The sequence below is a fragment of the Hylobates moloch genome, unplaced genomic scaffold, assembly GCF_009828535.3.
Source record: "Hylobates moloch isolate HMO894 unplaced genomic scaffold, HMol_V3 SCAFFOLD_6, whole genome shotgun sequence".
Classification (NCBI taxonomy): domain Eukaryota; kingdom Metazoa; phylum Chordata; class Mammalia; order Primates; family Hylobatidae; genus Hylobates; species Hylobates moloch.
Window position 1 is genome coordinate 9,161,321 of NW_026652281.1, and position 23,885 is coordinate 9,185,205.

The 23,885-nt window shown below is 40.4% G+C and overlaps 1 protein-coding gene across 4 annotated transcripts in view; it reads left to right on the plus strand.

Annotated features, from left to right (window-relative positions):
• CMC2 (C-X9-C motif containing 2) overlaps window positions 1-19,879 on the plus strand; it is a 55,136-nt gene extending 35,257 nt beyond the window's left edge. For 3 of the 4 annotated variants that reach the window (XM_032156358.2, XM_032156357.2, XM_032156355.2), the window contains 2 exons: window positions 10,066-10,137; window positions 15,506-19,879. In XM_032156358.2, coding sequence (XP_032012249.1) covers window positions 10,066-10,137; window positions 15,506-15,592 — 159 coding nt within the window. In that variant the 3' untranslated portion in view covers window positions 15,593-19,879. Of the gene's footprint in view, window positions 1-2,807; window positions 4,096-10,065; window positions 10,138-15,505 lie in introns of those variants that run through there. The other variant, XM_032156354.2, reaches the window with a different exon arrangement.
• Window positions 19,880-23,885: the final 4,006 nt, after the last annotated feature.

The window sequence follows — 23,885 nt, forward strand, 5'->3', positions numbered from 1 at the left end:
GATTGGGAGTTCTGAAACTGGCTTCTATGTATTCTGTGTATTCCAAGACTGAGGAAATAAGTAAACATATTGTAGATAATAAGAGACAGGTTTTTTACTGTCATAAATAATGGAAGGGGAAAAGCTAGGTTGTATCCTGTGATGTTGGATTGGAATTAGAGGTAGCAGTGTGTACTCATGGTTTTCAATATATATAAGATGTAGAATAGATAGATATGTGTGTCTATGTTTGTTTCATGTATATATTCAATATATGTTTTCCTGTAGCAGTGAGCATACGTAACGCCCAGATTTTGTTTTTAAATACCACTCTTCAGTAAACAGAAACAGGGATCCTTGGAGAAATGACTGATTGTAGGGCTAGGGCTGGGAAAGAAGAAGAAGAACCTGCAACATCTTGTACCAGAAAGTAAGACATTTATCAAAGAATGATAGGGGCTGTTAAAAGGACAGGGACCAGCTTGAAGGGATTCCCACTGGCCAAAAATGGGACAGAGCATCAAAGTAATGAAAATAATATAATCAACTGTGTAAGGATCCATGAGTCCAAACTCATGTAAATATATAAATGGATGAAAAGGGAAAGTTTCCCTTATCGTAGAATGCCAACTAAAATATAAGAGGAGTGCTAGAATTAGAAAATCACTGTTTGTTAACCGTTGTAATAGTAATTGATTTAGTCAGTAATCATTAATAGATCCTCATACTAGTGGGTGAAAAGTTTGAGGAAATAATTGGATAGTTAAATGGTCTCAAAGTGTGTCCCCATAATAATTACAGAGGAAAAACGAATAACTTTACAGTGTAGAAACTTGACAGGTAGCTTCTTACCTAGGTAATAAAAGTTAACATCAATAACGGGATAAATTGCTTATGCCTCTTGATGTGACACACTGAAGACACAACATCATTTCTAGGGTATTCCTGCCAAAAAGTCATGACCTGAATCAAGTTGTGAAGAAACGCCAGACAAACCCAAATGGGGGAGCATTTTGCAAAATAACTGGCCTGTACTCTTTAAAATATTAAGGTAATGAAAGAAAAAAGAGACAAGCTGTTTCAAATAAAGATGAAAGATAAGAAAAATATTGTAAGAGTTGGAAAAAAACAAAAAAGACTAAAAAGACATGACAACTAAGTGCAATGGCAATCCTGGACCGGGAAAAAAAAAACCCACCCAACTTGTTTTCCCTTTTGCATGAATGATACTATTAGGCAAATTGGTGAAATTTGAATAAGGTCTATAAATTAGATACTAGAATTAATGTTAATTTCCTAATTTTGGTAATCATATGGGGACTTAAATTTAAGTCCTTGTTTTTTTAGGAAACGTGCATCATATCTGCAACTTAATCGGTTCAGAAGAAAAGTTCGGGTGTGTATGTAAGAGCTAGAAGGATAAAGCAAATGTGGTGAAATGTTACTATTTGGAAATTCTTTTTTTTTTTTTCTTTTTTAAAGTAGAGACCATTGTATGCCACTTAAAAAATACTTAAGATATATAACTAATCTTAAATAAATCTAGTATCAGTTCACTTGGAAGAAGGAATTCATACAGAATTCCAGTAGGAAATTCAAAAGTCCTAAAGCTTCAATAACCCAATGAAGGTTTTGGAGTTAAGAGTTAGTAGGAAAACTGGCTGGTGGTAATATCAGCTCTGCCCAGACTTTTGGTAATCTATATGAATAATCCCAATTCAAGTTTTCATTCTGACTGTACAGGAAATGCTTTCTGCAGCCCAACATATCTAAAAAGGTTTCATTCTGAGTTATGCAAGCCCTCCACACAGCCTCAAAAGCCAAGGGTCAGAGGCTTTTATAATACTAACTAACATGAAGCAAACTTCTATTAGTTTAGAAATGATTTATAAGCATTTGTTTTTTGTTTTTTTGTTTTTTTTTTTTGAGACGGAGTCTCGCTGTGTCACCCAGGCTGGAGTGCAGTGGCACGATCTCGGCTCACTGCAAGCTCCGCCTCCCGGGTTCACGCCATTCTCCTGCCTCAGCCTCTCCGAGTAGCTGGGACTACAGGCGCCCGTCATCACGCCCGGCTAATTTTTTGTGTTTTTAGTAGAGACGGGGTTTCAGCGTGGTCTCGATCTCCTGACCTCTTGACCCGCCCGTCTCGGCCTCCAAAGTGCTGGGATTACAAGCGTGAGCGACCGCGCCGGCATATAAGCATGTTATAATGTATCCACAAGCAGTGACAGCCTTAACAAGAGCTATTCTGAACTATACCTCTTTAAATGACAACTGAAAATGGACATAAAAGCTACAGATACTTATTTTTTCCTATATTGATACCATACCTACTGTTTTCCTTGGTTTCTCTTGATGTTTAAGATTTCTCTCTTAGCTTCACTTACAAAATTTGTATTCTCCTATAAAGCCACTACAAAAACCATTACTTCATAAAGAAATTTCTCTGGAAGCTTCCTGCTGGAAAGTAATTATTGCTTCGAGGAGCTGAATAAGAAATTATTTACTGATTCACAGAAGGAAAAGTTAGCTTGAGAGGTCATTTTATACATATGTAGGCAGGACTGTACTTTTAAAATATACTTCCAGAGAAGATAATAAAATTATTTCGGCAACCTTTTTACCATGACTGTAATGACAACCATCATTGCCAATAAGTTCTTTACACAACTACTCCTGATTTCAGTTTAAACCTGTTTTCTCTTATTCTGCTGTCAGTGGAGCTGGGAAACCGCTGGTTACCATTCCTAATAATGGATCCATTCATTTTTTTTGAAAAGTTATTAAGTTGCCTCTTAACCTTTCATTCTCTCAACCTTTCCTCATAGGACTGACTTCCAATCATATAATCATCTTTTGAGTCTCCTCAGAACCGTCTCCAAGGTCTCCTCATCCCTTTTAAGTTGTGGAACATTTAAGCACCAACGCCATGCAAGTAACCTGAGCGGTTCAGTCTTTTTGTCATGTATGTGGCCTTTGGTTCTCCAACTACATGGGATCTGTGTTGTTAGCTCTCCGCTGCCGCCTCCCCCGCCGCTCTCCCCAAACACGGCCCGGAACGGGCGCAGGTTGGTGACCATGGCGGCCGAGACCTGCAGCGCCGCGTTGAAGCCCGGGCCCACCCACAGCAGGGCCGGCCCTGAAGAGGCTGAGGACGATGACGATGACGAAGACGAAGACGAGGAGGACGACGAGGAGGCTGCTGAGGCGGCGGCCGCTCCCCCTGGAACCCCAGCCCCGCTGCTTCCCGCCTTCGCCGCGGCCGCCACAGCCGGTTGGGGGAGGGGGGCACCCCGCGGCCGCCACCACCGACTGCGGGCCCCGGGGGAGGCAGCAGGGCCGGGACGCGTTGCCGCGGGGCGCTCCCTAGGCACCGGCGCCGCCCGCTGCCGCCGCCCCCGGTGGTCCCGGGTCGGGCAGGGAAGCGCCACCGACAGCTGTGCGCCATGTTCGCCCCGTGAAGTGCTATTTGGAAATTCTTTGTACTGTTCTTGCAACTTTTCTTCAAGTTTGAAATTGACAAATGTTTTTAAAGACATCTGCTGTCATCAAGAAATATTTTACCTAACTGATCTCTCTGAAGACTTGCACTTTTTAAGTGTTAAATTGAGCCCAGGAGTTTGAGCGTATAGTGAGCTATGATGTCACTCTGGCACTTCATCCTGGGCAACGGAGCGAGACCGTGTCTCTCAACAGCAACACCACCACCACCTAGTGACTTAAAACAACCATAATTCTGCAGGTCTAGATCTCGGGGGGAAAAGTTAATTAAAAGTTTATGGGGAGGATGTCTGACTCTGTCACCCAGTCTCGAGTGCAGTTGCACAATCGAAGTTCACAGCAGCCTTGAACTCCTGGGCTCAAGTGATCCTTCTGCCTCATCCTCATGAGCAGATGGGACTACAGATGTGTGCCATCATGCCTGGCTAATTCAATTTTTTTTTTTTTTTTTCTTCGTAGAGACAGGCTTTCCTGTGTTGCCCACGCTGGTCTCAAGCTGCTGGCCTCAAGCTGTCCTCCTACCTTGGCCTCCCAAAGTGCTGGGATTACAGGCATGAGCCTCTGTGCCTGGCCTGATCCCAGTTATTTAATTAATAAATTTAGCGAATTATATTACCTAAGATGTCTTCTAGCCCTGAGTTTGTGTAATTCTGTTTCAGTCTTTTTTGTTGATTAGTCTTCCTGAATACCCCTGTCTGTGCTGGAATGCTGCAGTGCTCTCCAACCTGCTTGAAGTGCATGAGTGTTTTATCTCCAAATAGCCTACCTTGCTGTGCTTTTATCATTCTTTCCGTGCTTTTATAGTTCTGCTGTGATCTTTGCAGACAAATGTTATTTCCACAGCTTTCAGGTGTCTGTAGGTGGCTTCTGATCTACTGGCCTATTTTGCCTACATTTGTCAGCAAGACTTAGATATTCTTTCCATGTGAAGGTAAAATACAGAATTCAGAACAACTGATTTCCTCAAAGCTACTTGGAAATCCTTATGTATTTTTTCTGATTTATAAAAGTAAGGTGTAAATAATACATGTCATTTTAGATAGTGTAAAAAAGGTAGGAAAGTATAAAGCAAACAAAAATTACCTTTTGTTCAACCACCCAGAGATCAACTCATTAAGAACTGGGTTTTTCCACCATTTAAAAATTTTTGTATTTTCCCTTTTTCTCTTCTTCTTATTGGCATTTTGAAATGCCCACATTTTTTCCATCGTGAGAAAATAAATACATAAGATTCCTTCCCATAATCCCAGCCTTCTGGTATCTTGTGTTAGCATCCCTTTCAAAGCTAACTATTGGAAGAATAATGCTTTCTTCTTTCAGGTTGGCTTCTACCCTCACTAGGGTCCCAAAACTACCAAGATCACTAATGACTGCACTACTGCCAAATTTGGTGGATATTTTCAGTAGTTACCTCACTTTTCTCCCAGCAGCATTTAATTCCCTCTCATAACACTCTTCCACAGGCTTCTACCATAACTTTCTCTTCCCTGGTTTTCCTTAAGTTTTTTTGGCCACTCTTCAGGATACCCTAGGCTACACCTTCCTGCAAAAAATCATTCACTTTCCTGGTTTCATAACTCTCAAATCTGGATCTCTGGCTCAGATTTCCTCTGAGTTCCAGATCTGTTTATCTCAGCTAGATAGTGGACTTAACTGTTCCACCAATAAACTCAACATGTCCAGATACAAATTTATCTTTTCTGTTTTTAAAACTTCCACTGTCATTTTTAGCTGAAAGCCAATGTCATCTTTAATTCCTCCATCTGTCTCATCTCTTCCCGTGAGTCCTTACCCAGTGCTGTTTGTTCTCTGCCGAATCTCTCTTGAACCATTGTTCTCCTTTGCCAGTGCCACTGCCATAGTCCGTGCCAACACTTTTATTGGGGCCACCTGTAAAGGACTTCTATCTGGTCTCCTGGCAGTTTTGTTTTCTTTTTTGTTTAAATCAATTTTCCACCCTGGATTTAGAGTGATCTTTCAAAAATAAGTTTAATCATTGTTACCTTTATTTATTTTTTTTTTTGAGACGGAGTCTCACTCTGTCGCCCAGGCTGGAGTGCAGTGGTGCAATCTCAGCTCACTGCGGCTGTTAGGAATCTGCATTTTATTTATATATTTATTTAGTTTTGAGGCAGAGTTTCACTCTGTCGCCCAGGCTGGAGTGTGGTGGCGCGATCTCGGCTCATTACAACCTCCGTCTCCCCGGTTCAAGCGATTCTCCTGCCTCAGCCTCATGAGTAGCTGGGATTACAGGCGCCAGCCATTATGCCCGGCTAATTTTTGTATTTTTAGTAGAGATGGGGTTTCACCATGTTAGCCCAGGCTGACCTCAAACTCCTGACCTCAGGTGATCCGCCCGCCTGGGCCTCCCAAAGTGCTGGAATTACAGGCATGAGCCACCGTGCCTGGCTCATTGTCACCTTTTTAATAGATCGTTTTGCCTATAGAATGCATTATAAATGCCTTGCCTTGTGTTTCAAGTCCTTAATGAGACTCATCCTTGAGTAGCTGTTAGTCTTCACCACTCTCCCACAGCTCCTTCCCCCTCATTCCTGTGGTTTTTTTTTTTTTTTTTTGGCAGGTATATGGGAGAATGATATTTCTGTCTTCCAAGCCTTGATTTTTCCTTTGCTGAACTTAGTGCATTCCTCCTGGCTCCACTTACTGTTTGCTAAACCAGGTTTTATCATCCTTCAGGTTTTCTTCAGCTTTGTTGGTCATTTCCTTTTCCCTTTCCTGGTCTAGATTCTCCTGGTGCAGTCACTCTGTTTGAGTAGCATCATACATAATAGCTTTTCTACTTTGTGGCAGTTCTCACACTTTTTGTTCTCAGGACTCCTTTGCACTCTTTTAACATTATTGAGGATTCTGGGGAGCTATTGTTTATGTGGGTGATATCTACAATATTTATTGGATTAGAAATGAAGGCTGAGAAATTAAAAAAAAAATTTATTTTAAAGTTACAATGATAAATTATAATTTTACATGTTAAGATGACATGTTAGCATAGTTATTTTTCACGAAAATCTTATTTTTCAAACCAGAAAAAAGTGAAAAGAATTGCATTGCTTTTCATTTTTTTAATGTCTGAATTAATAAAATATATCTGAATTCTCTTGTCTGCCTCTACTTTCAATCTGCTGTGATGTTAGACTTCATGTAGCCCTTGGAAAACTCCATTATACCCTTGTGAGAGGATGAAAATGAACAAAACAAATGTTTTTGTATTATTGAGAGGATAGTTTTGACCTTGTACGTTTCCCTGAAAAGGTCTCAGGAACCCTCGGTGTCTCTGGACTACACTTTGAGAACAACTGCTATCTGGCAATCACTTCTTATTTGTCTCTTGCCCTCTGACTGTGTACTGAGAGAGTAGGACCCAGATCCACCTTGCTCACTTCTGTGTCCCTGGTGCCTGGGACATTGTTCGTTATGTAAAAGGTTCGCAGATATCTGTTGATTCACTTATTCAATCAATTACTCGGTTGGTTTGGTTCTCAAGAAATTGACACCAGGCACTAGAGACTTACTCCATGTGAGTATAAGAAAATTGTAGCCTGCGGGCATTTCTTCTACCAATTTCCCTGGGGCATTTGGGTCTAATATTTTTCATGTAACATCACAAGAATAGAATTCTCATTTTACCCTTAGTTAATGTTGAGGTAAAAGGAAGCATATAAATTAGTTTTTGTCGTGGATTTTTGAATTAAGATGTACATATATGGAATGGTAGGAATAAATGTCAACTATGTAATATTGCCTTACATTTGAAAAGTGTACTTGACTTGAAGGCATGAAAATGCATTGTCATGTTTATTTGTTGTCAAGGAAGTAGTAGGATAGGAAAATACACAGGACATATTTATTCTTTAGGAATGATAGAGGAAAGAAAAAAGTAAAATAAAAATTAAATATAAAAAGTTTTTTAAATTAAAAAATTTATTTTGGAAAGGTCATTAGGTAACAAATAGGAGACTTTAGTCTGTGTTAAATGCTTTCTGGAAAAACTGACCACTTATTCAGTGTGGACTTGAAACGTACGTTTAAAATGGTGGTGAAGCAGGAAAAAAAGAATTAGCATGAGGCATAGCTTATTAATTATGTGTTGTCTGGTTTCCACGAAAGCCTTAATTAGAACGAAAAGGAAAACGTGCTTATTATTACAACTACCAAGTTCAGCATTTATGATCTGTCATTGTAAAGCAGATCACCATGCTATCTGACCCACCCTTGAAAATCGTGAAGTGCAAACACACTAATTATGTTCTTACTGAAATTCAGGTTCTTAACTTCAGGCTTCAGCTTAACCTGCTTTAGAGCACTCATACTTTTTGCCACGATTATACTCATAGAACTACAAACAACTAGGATATTTTATTTTTTAAATCAGACTGAACTTCAGGCAGATTTCCTTATGTTGTAAATTAGTGGCTTATTTATATGAACTTTATAGGGCATCTAATGATAGTGGCTTTATTTTTTAATTTTTTTTATTTTTTTATTTTTTTGAGACGGAGTTTCGCTCTTGTTGCCCAGGCTGGAGTGCAATGGTGCCATCTCAGCTCACCGCAACCTTCACCTCCCAGGTTCAAGCAGTTCTGCCTCAGCCTCCAGAGTAGTTGGGATTACAGGCATGTGCCACCATGCCTGGCTAATTTTCTATTTTTAGTAGAGGTGGGGTTTCTCCATGTTGGTCAGGCTGGTCTCAAGCTCCCGACCTGAGGTGATCTGCCCACCTTGGCCTCCCAAAGTGCTGAGATTATAGGCGTGAGCCACCGCGCACGGCTGTGTTACTTATTTGATGTATTTTGGTGACATTTTGAATGGGGGCAAATGAGAAAAGGGCTCTGGCACTAAGCATTTATTAGATAACTGTTTTATAGGACAGTGTTTGGTAGTGAAGTTCCTCTGCCCATGGCAGTGTGGCCACGCTGCAGCTTGACACCACTCCCTGTAATAGAGGATGGATTGTGCTGTGATTTTAACATTTCCCTTAAGAAAAGGGTGGTAGGTTATGATAAAACTTTTACACTGTCTTTGTGTGGTTTTGGTGAGTTAGTAAGTAGGCTTCCCTTTCATTAAGAAAAAGTCTTTAAATCCTTGTTTCTACTTGTAGAACATTTATTCCTTCTTTGTAAGAAAACCAGAATAATTTGTTTATTTATATACAGTTGATCCTTGAACAGCTTGGAAGTTCGGGGCACGGACCCCCATGCAGTTGAAATTCCACATATAACTTTTTGACTCCCCAAAAACTTGACTGGGAGTTTCATGTTGTCTGAAAGCCTTACTGATAGCATAAATAGTTGATTAACACGTTTTGTATGTTATATGTATTATATATTGTATTCATACAATAAAGTAGGCTAGAAAAAATCGTAAGGAAGAGAAATACATTTATAGTATAGTATTGTATTTATTGATATTGTAAGTTTACATCATCTGTTTACAAGATGATATATGTCAGTCTGAAATGGTAGGTAACCACAGCTGCAGACCTCAATCTACAGTAGATTTCAAGTAGTTCAACTTTTTACTGTAATGTCATTACTTTTCTCTGCTTCTTGGGAGCACTTCCAGCATTACTAGTGGCACTTCATATGGGTCCCATGGTGTTTTTCAAGGTTTATGGTTGTTGCAGTAAACATGACTTGCTTACTGTGTATGTTATTGGTATCACAGGGTGTTTTAAGTGGATAATTTAATGCTTGAGCCCACTGTAATAGCAATAGGAGGTGACTTCAAAATTCTTACGGCAGTACAGTATATGCCGCAGTTAATTTTATGTAGTTGTGATTTGATATATCTTTGTTTGCTTACAATTCTCTCAGTTTTGAATGGTGCTATTTATGTTGTGTGTGTGTTAGTTTTGGTAAATTTTATCTTTTTAAAATTTGTATATGTTTTATGGTAGTAAATGACAAAATAGACTAGTATTCACATTTTTTTTTTTTCCTGAGACAGAGTTTCACTCCATCGCCCAGGCTGGAGTGCAGTGGCAGGATCTCAGCTCACTACATCCTCTGCCTGCCGGGTTTAAGCAGTTCTCCTGCCTCAGCCTCCCAAGTAGCTGGGATTACAGGCACCCACCACCACGCCCGGCTAATTTTTTGTGTACTTTTGGTAGAGATGGGGTTTCACCATTTTGGCCAGGCTGATCTTGACGCCTGACCTCGTGATCCACCTACCGTCTTGGCCTCCCAAAGTGCTGGGATTTACAGGTGTGAGCTACCGTGCCTGGCCAGTATTTACATGTTCTACACATTTATGCCGTATCTTTTTCTTAAATTTTTTTGATATTTCTAGGCTATGGTGGTTCATGTGTGAGTTTTTTTTTTAATTGTTACAAGTGTTCAAAAATGTTTTCAATATATTTATTGAAAAAAATCCAGGTGTAAGTGGACTCATGCACTTCAGAGCCGTGTTGTACAAGGGCCAACTGTTTTATACACGTGATTTAACTATTACTTGTTTATTAACAAAGTGACACTATAAACTCATTTCTGTAGCTGTATTTAAATTTTATGTGCCCTAAACCTTGGCATATTATGGGATGAAATATTTTACTCCTTTTCTTCCTTTTAGCACAACATTCTGAAATTTTTTGGTTATTGTAATGATTTTGATCGGGAGTTGAGAAAATGCCTGAAGAATGAGGTAAGAAAAGTGTCAAAGGATGGATATGGTTAAACAATAGAACAGAACATTTTTGAATATTGTATATTACTGTCATTATTGAATTTTTCCCAAATTTTAGTGTAATAGAGAAAATTGACTTTACATGTGTGAACTTCCTCTGTTTAAGGGAAGAAATGAAAGCTTTTCTGGGGACAGTTTTAGAACATAGCTTTTTGGCCATGAACACAAATGAGGAAAACAACTTCCTTATGATGATTACTGTAGGTCATCTGGATGAATTTAATGGTTTAGGAAGTTGTATCTCTGGCCAGCAGAAAGACTTATATCAGTCACCTGTTAGCTGATTGGCAGGTAGCTAAAACTCTCTGGGCCTCAATTTCTATATATAAATCGAGGAGGCTAGAATTAGGCTCTTTTCAGCTTTAACATTTTGAATTTCTTTGTAGTTATGCTTTGTGTAAGCCATAGGGATCTAATTTGACTTGTTTTGGAACACTGTCATCTCCTGAACTTGATTTTAGGGCATGACTTGGACTTGGGCAAATAGCCACAGTACACAGTTCATTGTCTTTTTCCAGGCACTGCCAAATAAGCAGAGTGCATTTTAAACCTTTGAAAAGAAATTTGATTCAATTTCTGTTTTGTACATCAGATTTTTTGCGTTCAGAACTTTTTAAAATATATGATGGCCAAAATTTTGCCTTTCACATATCATTTTTGTTATTTTTGAACTCTTTTTTTTTTTTGCCTCAGATTGAAAGATTTAAACATAATATTTGAAGTTGTCCAGCATCTTTCTTTTGATTTTGTTTTCTGCTCAGGTTGTTTTTCCTATCCTGGATTCCCTTTTCAGTGTGACATTCACCTTTACTGTTTGAAGAAGTTTTTGGAGTACTCAGTGAAGAGTAATAGTTTGTTTCTTTTTTTTCTTTTTTCTTTTGAGACAGGGTCTCGCTCTGTCACCTAAGCTGGAGTGCAGTAGGGTGATCGTAACTCACGGAAGCCTCAAACTCAAGTGATCCTCCCACCTCAGCCTCCTGAGTAGCTAGGACCACAGGTGCATGCCACCCTGTAGGGTGATCATAGCTCACTGAAGCCTCATGCTCAAGTGATCCTCCCACCTCAGCCTCCTGAGTAGCTAGGACTACAGGTGCGTACCACCATGCCTGGTTAAGGTTTTACACATTTTTTTGTAGAGATGAGAGTCTCCCTGTTTTGGCCAGGCTGGTCTCAAACTCCTAACCTCCAGCTGGTCCTCCCACCTTGGCCTCCCAAAGTGCTGGGACTATAGGCATGAGTCACCATTCCCAGCCTTATTAGTGTTTTTAAATGATTTATTAAAAATATTTGTCCTTTATATGAAAAAGCCAGTTTACATGAAAACTACACCTAGGGTGATGTTTGTTTAATAGTAAACTTACAAGCTGGCATCTGTAATCCCAGCTATTTGGGAGGCTGAGGCAGGAGGATCCTTTGAGGTGAAAAGTTTGAGGCCAACTTGGGCAACATAGTGAGACCCTGTCTCTAAGAAATCTCTTAAAATTTAGCCAAGTGTGGTGGCACACACCTATGGTTCCAGCTACTTGGGAGGCTGAGGCGGGGGAGGATCACTTGAGCCCAGGAGTTCATGGCTGCAGTGAGCTATCTAGGTCGCCACAGTGCTTCAGCCTGGGTGACAGAGTGAGACCCTATCTCTAAAAAATAAAATTGGCCGGGTGTGGTGGCGCACGCCTATAAGCCCAGCATTCTGGGAGGCCAAGATAGGCAGATCACCTGAGGTCAGGAGTTTGAGACAAGCCTAACCAACATGGTGAAACCCAGCTCTACTGAAAGTACAAAAAAATTAGCCAGGCATGGTGGCAGGCGCCTGTACTTTCGTCTACTCAGGAGGCTGAGGGAGGAGAATAACTTGAGCCCGGGAGACGGAGGTTGCGGTGAGCCCAGATCACAGTACTGCATTCTAGCCTGGGTGACAGAGTGAGAGACTCTGTCTCTAAATAAATAAATAAATAGCTTATGGAAAAATATAGCTCATTATTTTATTCAGTATGGCTATTTGTTTTTTACATACTTTCAGCTGTATAACATAGGTTTTTTTCATGTTTTTAAATTTTTTTCCCTTATAGTTCAGAAATTTTGCCACTGCTTTGTCAATTAGATCTTCATATGAAATTGTCTTCTCAGCTGGCTTGAGATCTGTTAGTGACTTTTTGGTAGACTGTTGGAGATATTTTTCTTATTTTGTCTGAGTTTGTTTTCCTATACATCTCATGTTTTCTCTTTGACTTCTTTTCTAAGTCCTCTGTGTAGTTGTATGTTACTTTATTCTCTAATTTGTAGATGTTTTTCTGTCTGCTTGCGCATCACTAATCTCTGAGTCTGCACTCATGTATTTCTTCTCTACTCTTAATACTTGCTTCAAATGCTTACCTGCTACTGTTTGCTTCATGTGTCATCTGATTACTTCATTCCATGAAGCTTTTTTTTTTTTTTGACAGAGTCTTACTCTGTCGCCCAGGCTGGAGTGCAGTGGCACAATCTCGGCCCACTGCAAGCTCCTCCTCCTGGGTTCACACCGTTCTCGTGACTCAGCTTCCCGAGTAGCTGGGACTACAGGTGCCCGCCACCACACCCAGCTAATTTTTTCTATTTTAAGTAGAGACGGGGCTTCACCGTGTTAGCTAGGATGGTCTTGATCTTCTGAACTTGTGATCCGCCCGCCTCGGCCTCCCAAAGTGCTGGGGTTACAGGCGTGAGCCACTGCCCCCGGCCTCCATGAAGCTTTTAAGTAGAAAAAGGGTATGGCCATTTTTTGTTGGGACTCTGCTGTGTCACTGCTTTTATTCTTTTTTTTTTTTCTTTTTTTTAGAGAGGTAGCGTCTTGGTATGTTGCCCAGGGTGGTCTCAGACTCCTGGGCTCAAGCACTTCTCCCATCTTGGCCTCCCAAAGTTTTAGATTATAGATGTGAGCCACTGCACCTGGCCTTTTGTTCTTCTTCTTGAAAAGAAACACTAATAGTACTTTTGTAGCATTCTCTTTTGTCCCTCTTAATTGTTTTGTTTGGTTTGGGGTTAATTGGCCTTTCATTCTGTCTGTATTGTTTGATGGAGTTTTGTGAGTAACTTCATATTCATCCTTTTTCCCCCTTTTATTCAGGGACCATGTTGACTTCCTTTGGAGATGTCTTAACATATTTTGATGTAGACTATATTTTAATTTGCTCTGTAACTTATTTTATTGGCCCGCTACAAAGTATTATCTTCTGAAGACTTTCCATTAAGACCCTCCTCAACCTGATTGCTGGGGGCAATCCAGTAGACGTGGTTAAAGGTAGATATGAAAGCTTTTTCTCAGAGCAGTTATCCTTCTTCGTTCTAGAATAGCGTTTTTCGATTTTTTCACCAACAATTTTATGAGTAAATTTAATGTATGATAGATAAAATGAATGACTTTGAAGGGACCTGGTGCTTCATGTGTAATTTGAAGTAGACTTTTTTTTTTTTTTTTGAGAGAAAGTCTCACTCTTGTCACCGAGGCTGGAGTGCAGTGTTGCGTTCTCAACTCACTACAACCTCCTTCTGGATTCAAGTGATTCTCCTGCCTCAGCCTCCTGAATAGCTGGAATTACAGGTGCATGCCACCATGGCCGGCTAATTTTTGTATTTTTAGTAGAGACGGGGTTTCACCATGTTGGCCAGGCTGGTCCCTAACTCCTGACCTCAGGTGATCTGCCCGCCTCAGCCTCCCAAAGTGCTGGGATTACAGGCGTGAGTCACCGCACCCTGCCTGAAGTAGCCTTTTGACAAGGAAGGAATAAAAAGTTTGAAAACTACCATTCCAGAAGATGTGTTAGAATCCTTCAGTCAAAACTTTTGACCTAGAAACTTCTTAAAGATTATCTAGTCCACCTCCTTATATTTGAAGTTACTGGCCCAGAAGAGTGAAGTAACTCAAACTCATGAATCCCCTCATTACTTTCTCTTGGGTGGCGGGGTTTGTCCCTGATGAGCTTGGTATCACTAATCTTTAATTTCTGTGGCCTCGCTCTCCAGATCTGTGGCTCCTAAAAGATTTTGATGTTTAACTGTTCACATGTTTTCAGTTTTTTCTGTTTGAATTTACTTTTAGCCTTTTCCCCTTCTGTCCAGGGGAAAACACACTCATTCACCTTTAAAGTCTGTTGGATTGGTGTATATATTATACATATAAAAACACTTTTAAGTTCCTCTGCTTTAAATGTAGGTTAACTGTTTAAGAAAACCTAAGTGCCAGGCTTTGTGTCTCCTGTTATTTATAACCTGCTGGCCAGATCAGAATACTAGGCTGAAAACCTGTTGAGGTGAAAACTGTATTTATATGTAGCTGATTAAGAAACATAGGATTTGAGAGGTATCAGGTTTGTTAATTGTTCGTGATGAAGAAACCTTGGGAAGTTGAGCTATGTGTTTCCATATGAGTCAATAGGTTAATATGGTTGCTGAGAGCTAGTTACTCTTGATAATGTCTAAAGAAATACAATGTGAGTTGGTCATAAGATCTAGGCCCACTGTAGTCTGTGTCTGTCATTGTGACTGGAGCACTGTATTCAATTTTGGTTGTGATTTTTTTTTTTTTTTTGGTAAGGGGCATTGATGTTAAAGTGGTTTATAAAATAAAAAGTCATTTTATAGGTTAGATATTAAAAGATGGAGGCTATGTTCTGTGCAGCAGTTGTAGAAACTAGCAGTGTTCCGTGCAAAAGGTAGTAAGTGGGTTATCTGTAATTAAATGTTTGAAAATTCTAGCAGACAAGAAGAAATAAAAGGTGGTAGTTTACAAGGAGGCACTTTTGGTTTAAAATGAAAAACTTTGGAACGAGTAGAATTGTCCGACAGACAGGCTACCTCTCAAAGAGTTTACAGGGAAGCACTTCTGGTTTAAAATGAAAAACTTTGGAATGAGTAGAATTGTCCAACAGTTAGACAAGCGACCTCTCAAGGAAGTGAGCCTCTCCACTAGAGGTACTCAGCAGAAGTTAGAGGACTAGTTAGACTGTGAGCCCCTGGAGAACACGGACAGAATTTGCCCATCTTCAGTACTTATTTAATTCATATTTTGGGAGGAAATTGATTGAGCAAACATTTGTGTACCTATTAGCATGTAGATGCTGTACTGTGTTGAATGAAATTGTGCTAGATATGAGATATTCTCTAAGGTAACTATTTCCAATCTCAGATTTGGTTAAATAAAAGATAAGAATTTTGTCAGTAACAACATATTTAAAAAATTTAACCCCTGTTAACCTCAAAGAACCTTTATATTTTGCAAATATTTCTAAATAGTAAACTGCTGTAAATAGTGACATAATCTCCTGTTTCTTTTCTCCCCCCTTCTTTTATTTTTCAGTACATAGAAAACAGGACCAAGAGCAGGGAGCATGGCATTGCAATGCGAAAGAAACTTTTTAATCCTCCAGAGGAATCCGAAAAATAAATTGTGTTTGCACTCGATGCCTTGGCTGAGAGAAGACCTAAAGACTCTGGGTTGATACCTGAAAGAATCCTGTCTTATTTGGTCTCCATAATTCTTTGAATGGAAAGTGACCTGTGAGGGATTGAACCGTGGAGAAATATGAAAACCCTGGATTCTGAGTATTTGTTGGGCAGGGCGTTTAGTACCATCTCCCCTTTCCCAGCAAACCTGACTTCACCATGTTTATTCCCTTTGCCTACAACCAGTTCATATCTGAGTAACTTATCTCCCTCAATAAAATAATCTATTTAAATAATTTTTTTCTCCTTCCTCTTAGATTCTCCTGGCTTTAGAGCAAAATGTTGCCATTAGGCTTTTTCTTTTTGACAACATGATGTTGACGAGTTCTGGGGAAATCCCAGCAGTGTTAACTATTTGAAAATGTTCCAAGTTTATTATTTTTAAAGAGTGATTTTCTAAATGATTAAAAAAAAATTTTTTTTTTTTGAGACATAGTGTTACTTTGCCGCCCAGGCTGTAGTGTGGTGGTGCGATCTCAGCTCACCGTAACCTCCACTTCCCAGGTTGAAGTGATTGTCCTGCCTCAGCCTCCCTAGTAGCTGGGGCTACTGGCGCAGGCTACCATGCCTGCTGATTTTTGTATTTTTCTATTTTTGTTAGAGACGGAGTTTCACCATGTTGGCCAGGCTGATCTCAAATTCCTGAGCTTAGGTGATCTGCCCACTTTAGCCTCCCAAAGTGTTGGGATTACAAGCGTGAGCCACTGTGCCCAGACTAAAAGATTAAATGTTTATGCTTAACATCGATAAAATTACATCTGGTTAGGAATTCAGTCTTAGCAGACTTTGCTTTCCCATTTGGTTGAATGTGCCCACTTGAGGTGCCAGTTAACTCCTGGATATTAACCTTAGGCCAGTGTGTCTCCTCTCTGCTGAGTATAGGACTGTTCTTCCTGTGCCCAATTCTAGCAGTCATCTCACCAGTGTTCCTTCTGCCAAGTGTTTCTGAGACCTGTGACAATCTGGAAGTCAGCAGCTTCCAGCTGCAGTCAGAGCAGGGGCTTGATCTTCTTTTCAGGTGTCAGGGAACAGACTCAGCTGTGAGCTCCTTCTAGTGGTGTTGTGTGTATAACGTCCAGCATGAGGTCTTGTTGGTGTCGGTGTTTAATAAGTGATTTCCCCATCACAGGAGGTATTCAAGAAGCTGGACTTCCACTCAGTACGTCAGTTACAGAGCATAACAGACATTCAGTGAAAGGATGGGGAAAGAACCAGAATTAATTCTGAAGTACCTTCCAAGACAAAGTGTATGAATATTTATTCAGTCCCCCTAGTGTCAGGCAGTAGAAATACAGAAATGAGACATTTCGCCTTCAGAATCTTGTAGTAAACTGATAAGTTGACTTTTAGTCACCTGTAATCATCAAAGTGTCGTAATTAGGTGTCGTAGAAGACAGACGACATTCATGTTCAGTCTTCATGAAGAAGGTGCTATTCCAAGAAAGCTGTTTAGCAAAGATGACCTTTGACAAATGAGTGAAAATGGGATACATTCTGAGGCGCACTTTAAGTCTTTTAGCATGACTAGAATATGGGAGCTTAGAGTGGAGGAAGATCACAGACAGCTTTGAAATCTGTTGGAATTTTATTTTCAGTGCTGTGATGACCAGTTGCAGGTTTTAATATGGTGATTAGGGATTTGGGGAGAGGAGTTAGTTGGAAGGCTAATATATTTCAATTTGTATTTTAGTAAGATTTTTTTGGTTATAGTTTGGGGGATATATTGGAGGGGAAGGAAGATTACGCCCAAGGAGACCAATTAGGTTTTTGTCCTAACTTAAGTGAGAAATGAGGGCCTGGATGAAAGATGTGGCTTTGGGGATCAAGAGGAGTGATGATTCAAGCATGGAGTCAGCATGACTGACTAGGTGTAGGGATTAAGGAAGTGTCTAGGATTTCTCAGGCATTCGATTTGTGCCTGCATAGGAGGGAGTACTGGGGAGGTGTGAAGTGTGTGTGGAAGATCCAGGGGGAGATGGCTTCCGGGTTGCTGCTAGGTATTTAGGTCTGCAGCTCGTTAGAGTCGCCTGGATTGGAACAGAATTGGGAGACATCAGCATGCAGATGCCGGCTAAGGCCCTGTAGGCCAATGTCAGTAGTTGACCAGAAGAGCAGGATGAAACTTGGAAATTCATTTTTAAAAATTTTGTAAGTAATATATGAGTCCATTTTTATGGGATATTCAAACCACCTACTGTTTTTAGGTCTTACTCTCTGTATTCCAGCTGCTGCTGATCCCTGTAGAAGAAAGTACACACTCAAGGCTATGGCAGTGATCTACCTTTCTAGCTCCCTCTAGGAAGGGAGTTTGACAAATAAAATACTAGTGAGCTGGAGCACAGTGAGCAAGGGAGAGGGTGGCATGAGCTGAGGACACAGGTGGGCAGGGCCAGAACACACGGGCCTTGGACACCACCTCAGGGGACGTGCATGTTATTTGGAGGGTAATGGAAAACCATTAGAAGGTTTCAGGGAGTGGTTATGATTTCATTTATTTATATTTTATAAAGATCTTTCTGGTTATTCGGTGAATGGTTATGGTTAAACCAGTTCAACCCAGTGACAGTACCTGTCACATAGAGTTACTGTGAGGATTGGTTGAGATGTATGTGGTAGATTATCTGGCACAGTGTAAGGGCCCCCTCAATATTGTTTTTCTCTCAAGTGCACCCAAATTGGGGTATTGGAAACACTTCCTCTGTACTTTGGTAGAAGGCACCAAATCACTAGGGGTGATAACATTTGAGTGGGCCCCAGCTGATGGGGTAGGGGGTCAAGGGGTGAGGGGCTTAATATGAGGCAGAAGGAAGGGCCAGGCCTCTAGAACTCATCCCAAGCCGGCCCCATTCTCTGACTCCCTTTACATCCTGCCTTTCCATAAAGGAAGCCAGTCCCAGGAGTGGCTGCATCTTATTCCATTCTTTACATCTCATCAGCCTTGCTGACTTTCTCCAGCCTATTGTAGATCAGAGTGGGAATCTGTTTCTCCTGTCTAGAGCAAGCACATTTCTTCCTGAGGATTTGCAAATATTTTAAATTCCCATATGCAGTAGAAGCCCAAGAAGCTGGAGGGAGAGAGGGGTTGGGAGGTGCAGAGGTTCCATGTCTTCTTGCCTTTATGAAGCTTCTGGCATTGTGCTGAGTGCAGGTGATACCATGGAATAAGATGGATGTGGTTCTAGAGACGGTTCACATCACGAAGGACCATCTGTGTCCTCTTAAGGAGTCTGGCTTTCCCGCTAAGGGCAACAGGAAGGCATTGTAGGGTCTGTGCAGGATACCAAGTGAAGGAAGAGATTTACTTACTGTTGACTTGCAGACGGTAAGTAAACCTTTGGGTCATAAGAGACCATTTCTTGGAAGCTGAAGAGCTTAGGCCAAGGTTTTCCTGAGAAATCTAGTTTTGCAGAATGTTGTGAACCTTGATGCTCTGGTGACAGTGAATTAATGGTTTATTTTAGGAAGCACTGCACAATTTTACTTAAGAGTGTGGATAAAAAGTTGAGCTGTTTTTGACCTTTTATAAATGAAGTTTAAAATCAGATTAATCTCCAAGGAGTTTTTAGCTCAAAGCACAATTAGTTTTCTATAGAAAGGGCTTGGGCTGAACCAAATTATGCCATTGACCTGCCTGGTGGACATACAAATCATTCTGTTCTTAGAAAAAAACCAAAACAAAACAAAACAAAAAACCCTCACTGTCCCAATGGAGTTGCTCCTTTCACTTCACCCTGACATTGAAATGTGTGGCCCTTAAATGATACCATATTCAGGGAACCACCTATGCTGGAATCTACCTTAATCCATAGACATCCCTGCCTCCCCTAGAGAGGTCACTGAAGGAATTAAGTACATAGCAGAAAGTAGGGAAGGGAAAGCAAAGGGATACTGTATTGTTACCAGTCTCCTGCCTCTGGTATCAGATGGAGCAGGTGGCCTGGGCTAGAGGCTTGTGGGGCCATTTCCGTCCTCTAAGCTCTAGTCTGATCTCACTGACAGCTGGTCACATGGGAGGACAGGAGATGGAGAACAAGACTGACAGTAGGAAGGGGAGAGCAGAGACAGGTGGCTGAGTTTCTCTCACTTAGAATAAAGAAACTGGCTGAGTGTATACCACGTCTGAAATGAGCGAAAGGGAAGATTGCCCAAATCCTGTAAAGGACCTTTTTTATGGGATTAATGCCATTCTTTTTTATCACAAAATGTTTCGAGTTTATAGAAAACTATATAGACTAATATGAATGCACACATAGCTGCCATCTAAGTCTATTAATATTTCATCATACTTTAAAAAAATACAGGTTTAAAAAACTAATAATACAAAAGTGGGTAAAGCCTCCTGTGTTTGTCACCCCAAGCCCGTTCTACTTATTTCTTTAGTGGTGGTAACTACTACCCTGACTTTGATATATTTCATTCCCATGTATGATTTCATACTTACATATTTGTCAGTATCCATAACCATATTTTATTTTGCATGTTTAGACATTTTACCTAGGAGGCATCATGATGTGTGTAGCCTTTGGTAGCTTACCTTTTTTTAAAAAAAAATTTGTTGATAAATGAGGCTGTTGTTTATTTGTTTTGCCTGCTATATAGCATTTGATTGTAGGACTATACCACGGTTTATGTGTTTCCCCATAGATGTTCAGTTAGATATCCAGTCTTTGCTATTATAAACTTCAATGAAAGTTCTTACTTACCTTCTTGTGCAATCTGGGAGAGTGTTTTTAGGTATAAACCTAGGATTTTAATTATTGGGCTGTAAGGTATGCATTTTCAAACTTACTAGAAGTTGCTAAATTACACCCCAAATGGTTTTAAGATTTTATGATTTGTATTTTTGTTGTTGTTGTTGTTGTTGTTTGAGACAGAGTCTCACCCTGTCACTCAGGCTGGAGTGCAGTGGTGTGATCTCGGCTCACTGCAACTTTCACCTCCTGGCTTCAAGCAATTCTCGTGCCACAGCCTCCTGAGTGGCTGGGACTACAGACATGTGCCACCATGCCCTGCTAATTTTTGTATTTTTTAGTAGAGACAGGGTTTCACCATGTCCAGGCTGGAAAATTTTATGATTTTTAAAATAGTGATCTTATACATCTTTTGCTAGATTTGTTTCTAAGGGGTATTTTTAAAATTACTTACTCTAATATCTCTTAAAATTTTTTTATAAAGCTGGGATTATAGCCATGAGCCCCTGCATCCAATTTATTCTAATTTCCTATTACTGATAAATTGGAGTATAATTGATTTCTGTGTATTTATCTTACATTCAGAAGGCTTGCCAAACTTTCTTAATAATTCTGGGGCCTATAGATTATTTTAGATATTTCTGTGTAGACAGTCACATCACTTTTGAATAGTAACAGTATTGAATCATTTGTTTCTTTCCAATGGTTATACTTACTTATTTTATTGTACTTAGAACATTCAGTATAATGTCTAATAGATAAATCAGGCTTCTCTTGTTACTGATGTTAAATCCTTATGTTTCACTGACAAGTAGCAAATTTGCAGTAGGTTTTTGGAAGATGTCTGTTCCTCCCTCCCTAAGGAAGTTCCTTTTGGTAATTGTAGATAGACTTGCTCAACCTCGACTCCGCCTCCTTCTAGTGTGCCTTCCCATATTTGTGAAACTCAAAAGCTAAATACTGCATTTTCTCCAATTCCTTTACAGTTAGGATTCCAGATAGGAATTAATGTCCATTAATCAGTGAGATTTGGATTTGGAATTGACTGAAATTGAGAGAGAGACGGTCCATGAAGCATCCATTTTCTGGTATGGATCAGAGCAGAAATGGTGGGGCTATAGAGCCTGCAACTGTAGCCGCAGTTTTCTCTTTTTTGCTAGGCAGCTTCTTAATTGCAATCTGGCTCTGAAGTTTCTTCATCCCTCCCAGTGGTCAGGTAAGTTATTTAAATAACTGTCTGTCATTGCTTACTACACTCCTTTTAATCTTCATTATATAAACAATAAAGACATATTTAATGCTCACCGCTAGTCTTGTGTTAATATCTCCCTAGTCATTTCGGTTGTCTGAGTCTCATTTTCCAGCAGATTCCTAAGGAAGTTCTCATGGGAACAATATTCCGTGGGTTTTTTTCTTTTCTAATTGAGACGGAGTTTTGCTGTATCACCCAGGCTCGAGTGCAGTGGCTTGATCTCGGCTCCCTGCAACCTCTGCTGCCTGGGTTCAAGCAATTCTTGTGCCTCAGCCTCCCAAGTAGCTGGGACTACAGGCGTGCACCATCATGCCCGGCTAATTTTTTTGTCCTTTTAGTAAAGATGGGGTTTCACCATGTTGGCCAGGCTGGTCTTGAACTCCCGACCTCAAGTGATCTACCTGCCTCGGCCTCCCGAAGTGCTGGGATTACAGGCCTGAGCCACCGCGCCTGGCTCTTTTCATCACTTCTGTTGTCCCTATCCTGTTCAATTTTTTTTCTGCTCCCTGCAGTTCCTCCTCACTTTGGAGTCTTGTCCTGGGAGGGAACCCTAGGGGGTCAGTTTTGAGAGTTCATTAATGCTAAATTGTTCCAGCCCCTTCAGACCTTCCTGTGGGCCCCATTTACTGAAGCAGGCAAGAACCTTCCCAGTGTCAATTGCTGTTCTCAAATTGGCCCTCTTTGCTTTGCAGTGAATATCTGTTGTTTTGGGTTCTTCGGTCCTTAATTGGTTCAGGTACCTCGTGCCTCCCTGTGCTGCTTTCCACATCGATGCTGAGACCTCCCAGGACTCCGGCTCTTGATGCTCTGTCCTCACCTCACTCATTTGTATTTTCGGATATGGGGGTTACATTTTAACCTAATTTTGTTGTAAATACTGTCTCTCCTGCCCTTTTTGTATCATCAAAAAGATACTTGCTTCCACAGTCACAACTATCTTTCCAGAATTTCCCACCAGTAACTTTCTGACACGCACACTTAACTTAACAATGAGAAACGTATTTTTTCTGCTCAGAGCCCAAGGTGAGTCACACAGGCCTTACTCTTACCTCCCTATGCTGACAAGTGTATGTTTTCTAGTTAACGTTTTCCTAGAGGATTACCGTCTCCTGGCTTTATGTGATATTCTTGTTTCTCACACCATTCCTCGTAGAGACTCAGTATCTTCCATCTTTTTCAAACATTGTGTTTATGAAAACCTCACTTCCTGGTCCGTGGAAATGGTCTAGGCTGCATAGCATGTAAGTGCGTCAGCTTACTTTCTGATTTACAGTTCTCTCTGGTTTCAACCCCCAAGGATTTTCTTTCCTTTCTTGTGAGCTCAACTATACGTCTAAAAACCATATTTGATATATGCTATGTAGTATTTGTAGATAGCTTTTTAGCAGGAGGGTTTTCAGATTACCCAATGAGCCATTTTATCAGAAACAGATATCCTGTATGTAAAATTTTACCTTAGAAAGACTGCCCACTAGGAATGATTAAATTTTCAACAGTTAGAGAACTAACTCATTCCTAGAAGATGGGGGGAGGATGGGAGTTGGGGAGGGCATGGCAAAGAGAGGAGTTGTAACAGCATCTTCTGTTCAGAGACCTTCATCTGCATTTGGGCCATTAGACTGTGGTGCATGGGCCAGCAGTTTTAGCGTAACCTGAGAAAGCTTGTTAGCAATGCAGAATCTCAGCCGTGTATGGTGGCTTGCGCCTGTAATCTCAGTACTTTGGAAGTCCGAGGTGTGAGAACTGCTTGAGGCCAGGGAGTTCAAGACCAGCTTGGGCAACTAGTAAGACCTTGTCTCTACAAAAATAAAAATAAAAAAAAGGAGAGTCGTAGGCCCCACCCTTACCTACTAACTGAGAATCTGCATTTTAACGAAATCCCCAGATGATTTGCATGCATATAAAAATTGGAGAGGCGTTGACTTAGACTCTTTCTGATGTAACTACCTTCCATACACTGCCTACTTCTTTGGGGTTAATGACCTTCATCCACTCTTGTCATCACTTCTAGCTTACTCTTTTTTCTCCGGTTAATTTTTAAGCACTTTCCTCAAATAACTTCTGTACTTAAGTTTTTGAGAAAAGTTCTTATTGGTGCTATATTATGTTGAGAATGTGATTTGAAAAAAAAATAGGAAGCATTAATATGGTGTGTTGTCATTGAGTATGACAGCAAAATCTTAAGGGCAAAGCTGTTATGAAATTCTCAGGGCATTTACTTTTTCGTCAGCTCTGGCGAGTTGAGGGCTAAGAAAGTAAAGCATTCTGCAATTCTGTATAGAGAAATTTAG